The sequence below is a fragment of the Orycteropus afer genome, unplaced genomic scaffold (genome assembly GCF_000298275.1).
Source record: "Orycteropus afer afer isolate SDZICR_OR568_19922 unplaced genomic scaffold, OryAfe1.0 scaffold00384, whole genome shotgun sequence".
NCBI classification, from domain to species: Eukaryota; Metazoa; Chordata; class Mammalia; order Tubulidentata; family Orycteropodidae; genus Orycteropus; species Orycteropus afer.
In genome coordinates, this window is record NW_006921971.1 from 2248711 (window position 1) to 2253784 (window position 5074).

Consider the following 5074-nt stretch of genomic DNA (forward strand, 5'->3'; position numbering starts at 1 on the left):
TTTCCAAGGTAGTATCACTATGGAAGCAGACTACCCAACCTTCCTTCCGAGGAGTGGCTCCTGTTTTAACGTGTAGAAGGAAAAAACAAAAAGCCCTTCCATGCCTCATTATTAGAATGCATTTTAAAAACTGTCTACAAAAAAAAAGGGGTGGGGGGACCAGGTTTGCTGACCCTATAGAGCCTGGTGGAACCACTGAGACTATGGCCCCTAGCTGCCCTTCAGGTCTGGAATTGAACCCACACCTATGGTTTCCAGCCAACAAAAGACAGGCATATGAGTTGAACATTTACCTCAAGTAGATACTCTCCTTGGAGAGAACAATCATGGGAGAAAGATGGACTGCTTATGCATAGGGAGACAGCTCCGAGGGCAGGAGTGCATGGAGGGACGGGCACAGGGAAGAGGTAACTATGGGGAGGAAGTGGGAGGGGAGCTGTTGCATGTGGTAAACTGTGGTCAATGACATGAGACAAAGTGTATGTGAACTGCTGTATGGAAAGTGAATTTGCTCTGTAAATCTTCACCCAAATCACAATTTAAAAAAAAAAACAAAACTGTCCACAACTCTCAATTTACCGGAATTTGGTATGCATCACCAGAGGCAAATAGAGGCTGGGGGGGTGCTGGTAATGCCACAGGGATCTGCACTCTTCCACAGCACCCGTCTCCTCCCTTGCCAGCCTGGTCAATCACCAGTTCCAAAAGGCCCTGCAGACAGTGAAGTGTGGGCAGCGACCTCCTCTGTGGGCGCCCCTCCTGAACAAGCCACCTGTCCTTAACACATTTTCAGAATGAACACAGGGACACAACAGGGACACGTATCTGTGGAGCGGTGACAGTTGAGGGTACATTCTCTTGCTGCTTCCTTGCCTCAGTTTCCGTGCTGCTCCGGGCAGCAGTGGCCTTGACAGAAAGATGGCGAGGAACAGAGGCTTGTGGAAGATGCTTGTTAGTGACGAGAGAACGGAGAGCCCAACTTGAGGACACGCTGCCCCCAGTCACAGTCATCTTGTCGTCTCTGGGCGTACGGGTGGGTCTCGCCATGCCAGTGGGCACAGCTAACGAGGGACGCGGACTGCCATGGTCTTTCCCACCTGAGCAGGGAGCTGTGGAGTCCATTTGTTTTAATATGAATCAGATAAGTGTTTTATTTTATTTATTTATTTATTCTTATTGTGATTTGGGTGAAGATTTACAGAGCAAATTCACTTTCCATACAGCAGTTCACATATACTTTGTCTCATGACATTGACCACAGTTTCCCACAATGCAACAGCTCCCCTCCCACTTCCTCCCCATAGTTACCTCTTCCCTGTGTCTATCCCTCCATGCACTCCTGCCCCCTGAGCTGTCTCCCTGTGCATAAGCAGCCCTTCTTTCTCCCATGACTGCTCTCTCCAAGGAGTGTATCTACTTGAGGTAAATGTTCAACTCATATGCCTGTCTTTTGTTGGCTGGAAGCCACAGGTGTGGGTTCAATTCCAGATCTGAAGGGCAGCTAGGGGCCATAGTCTCAGTGGTTCCACTAGGCTCTGTCGGACTAGCAAACCTGGTCACCCCCCCCTTTTTTTCCCCTCCAAATGATTTTGAGTTTTTTTCCACATTGTTCTCCCTCTCTGTCAAGGATCTCCTACATAGATCCCTTTCCAAGTGAGTGACAGTGGTAGCCAGGCACCATCTAGTTCTTTTGGTCTCATAGTAGTATAGGCTGCAGATCGGATGGTGTACCAGTCGCTAGGACTAATTGTTTCCATGAATTTTGGTTTTCTTCATTCTTCTTTGCTCTAGACGAGGAGAGATCCATCGTTGCCTCTAGATGGCAGCTTGCTAGCTTTTAAGATCCCAGTCACTACTCGCCAAAGTAGGAGGGGGAACAATGTTTTGTAGAATATGTTCAGATACGGGTTTTAAACAACAAAACATAAAGGTGTAATAAATAACTCATTTTTTTATGTCTCTGTGCATTATATTTAAAAATTACACATAATTACCATTAAATTCCTTTCACATGTGTCTTATTAATCTATTTCAATATTTTATATATAGAGAAATAAAGGGTAGACATTTTAAAACAATTGCTTAACCAGTAAGTTATGTTATGTGGAGGGACCAGTCTCGGAGAAGGACACAGTCCTTGGCAAGTTAGAGGTCCGGTGAGAAAGAGGGGGACCGCCAATGAGATGGGCTCACCCAGCGGCTGCAGTGACGGGCTCACACTAGGCGACCGTGGAGAGGGTGACGTGGGACTGGGCGGTATGCTGTTCTGTGGTACACAGGTGACTATGAGGTGGAGCTCACTCGGTGGCACCCAACAAAAATGGAGATGAAAGTGCTATTACAGGCCATACAACTACCACAGAATCGCTTGAGATGTTTTTAGGGTTGTAAAATGTTTCAGACAATAGGAAAACTATTAGGTTCTTTTATACTTTTTCTGTCAGAATTGGCCCAATTTTAAAGTGGAAACATGTGAGGTTCAGGTGCTGCTACGCGCTATACGGTCCCATGATCCCTTTTGTGGAAGGAATGACCAATTGGCTCCAAGGCTACACCTCAGAGAGCAGGCATGGGAAACTCGGGGAGCAGTGCTAGCGGACCTGAAGTTCACAGAAACCACGGGAGATGCTGTATATCTAGTGATTGCTTCTCCCGCATTGACATCCACGACTCTAATGGCTGTGCAATAAGCCAAGACCCACAGTACAAGGATGAGAGCGGTTTCTCTTACCGCAGAGTTGACACACACAATATAGGGCAAAGAATTATTTCCAGCCAGCACTCTTCCTAAGAAGTTCATCAGACTCATCACAAAGGGGATGAACCTACGTGAACATGTACCTGGGCCACAACACTGGTGGCCAAAGAGGTGGGAACAAGAATTACACGGTTAGGGGACTGTAACAGCGCTTGTTAAAATGGGCCTATCTCCACAGCACAACGCCAATCATGTAATTTCACAAGGCAACCACGAGAGGGCAGCACAGTACTTACAGTTGGTGAAGTAGCCGCAGAGAGCAAAGGCAAGATTCCTCCACAGGCAATGATGATGTTGTCGACCATTTGGGAAATGAGGTGGATTGTGTTATGTACAAAAATAATATTCTCATTGCTATTGACAAAATCCATTACCGACTTTGTGGAATGGCTAAAATAACAGGAAAAGAAAACACGATGAATATTCCCTTGGCTTCAGAATAAGAACCTTCAATTATTTATAACAACAACATTTTTATAGTCATAAATAACTAAAATATTGAGAGGAGTTAGACAAGTTTAAAATAGACTATAACTGAGGCCTACGACCCGGGAGTTGGCATTCACCCATGCTGGACTTTTTTTTGTTGTTTGTATTTTGTGTGTTTGTGTCTGAAGATGTAATAACTCACCCACTTTGTGAAAGTGGTCTGTTTGTGAAACACAGTGTATTATGTGGATTCTAAGACACAAGACTGGGTCAGTAAACTTGCCTTTTTATTCCAAAGCGAATCAAGTGGAAGTTTGTTTATCTTTTAGGCAGTTTCACTTTGTGGCATCAGCAAAGACTGTCCCACTCACCTTTGAGCAGCCATGGTGACAATGCACAGTGCTAGTCACGGATGTCACATGATAAGGGAGTATAAATGCATCAGTAAAAAGTCAAGGACTTATTGAATAAAAAAATCCTCAAAGTCAGTCAGTGGAGACACTTCCTCACACAACCATGCAATGGAGCAACCCAAAGAAACACACTCCTGTAGCTCAGCGTCAGTGATGGGGGCCGTGTCCTGATGGAAACACTGAGCTCAGGAGGGGGCACCGAGTTAGTCAACGCGTCTCGCTGTTAGAGTTGTAGAACAGTACCCCTTACACCTTGGACCTCAGATGCGTGGCTCTCTCCTCACGATAAAGGGCTACCCTTTACAATACCGACGTTACGTGAAGTCTTGTTGAGGGATTTCCTGAGAGCCCCGTGAGAACAGAGCCCAGCTGAGGGAAGACGCGCTGGGTGTCACGCACGTAGAAGCTCCGGGGAGCTCAGGAAGTTACACGCTCAGCTCTGCGCATGAAAACTCATACGACAGCGCTGTCTCTCCTGGTGCTACCGTTTCCTTGGCAACCATCCCTCTATAAGAACATTAGCCATGGAAAACCACTGCTCATACGACACACACAGCCTAAGAACGCACTGATCAAGTGAAATCAGAAGGAAAACCTCCCTGGGGTGAACTCGACAGACGGCACCCACAACAGTCCTTCCTTTTTTCCCACTAACAAGCCTCGACTCTGCTCTCTTGTTCAGCTGGAACGAGCACAGACGAGGCGCCCTCACTCAGCTACTGGGTGGTAACCCAGACTGATCTGGGGAGGCCAGTCTTTATACCAGCAGGCCCCAGGGGTGGGAGCGAAGGCTCTATGTCACCTGGGCTGGGCCTCGTGGAGTGGCTGGGCAGTGGGATGTAGTATCCCCAGGATGAAACTGGTCAACTCCATGGGGGAATCTATTGGGGCAGCTGAGCAGATGCCTTAGGGATGTGGTCTGCTTTCTGTATTTAAGAAGCAGCTTTGAAAAAGCTCTTGAGCTTTCTGGCACGCTTGGACTCTGCATGTAGCCAAGTCTTCACTCAGCAGCCGGCCATGTTTCCTGCCCATCCTGGGATGCTCTACGGACTTGAACTAGTGTCCTGCCAGGTTGTTTGACAATCTTGGGACTGTGCCATTTGACTTGTTGACCTAAGGTGTGTCAGCTTCAGCAGCCAGCAACTGCCTAGGAGACAAATCCAGGCTCAGTGGGCCAGGAGCTAGAGGCAGAGCTGAAACCCAAGGTCAAGGGGCCAACACCCAGCCCCTAAAGCTGGCACTTTAAACTCAGACTTCCAGTCTCCTAAACTGTAAGACAGTAAATCCCTATTGGTTAAAGTCATCCACTTGTGTCATCTTCTTTAGAGCAGAACTAGAGGGCAGAACACCAGGTTACGAAATCCACCTTCACGGGTGACTCTACTGACCTCATATTATGTAAATGTGCCCTGACTTTGAAATGATTGAACCAACATCTCAGACCCACTGCCATGGAGTCAATTCCAACTCTAGC

At 47.1% G+C, this 5074-nt stretch overlaps 1 protein-coding gene across 1 annotated transcript in view; it reads right to left on the minus strand.

Moving 5' to 3' along the window:
- Nucleotides 1–5074, minus strand: part of NBEA (neurobeachin) — a gene marked incomplete at its 5' end in the record, with an annotated part of 985874 nt that overhangs the window by 602292 nt on the left and 378508 nt on the right. Inside the window, one exon of the mRNA XM_042782600.1 lies at nucleotides 2995–3148. Coding sequence (XP_042638534.1) covers nucleotides 2995–3148 — 154 coding nt within the window. The remainder of the gene's footprint in view (nucleotides 1–2994; nucleotides 3149–5074) is intronic.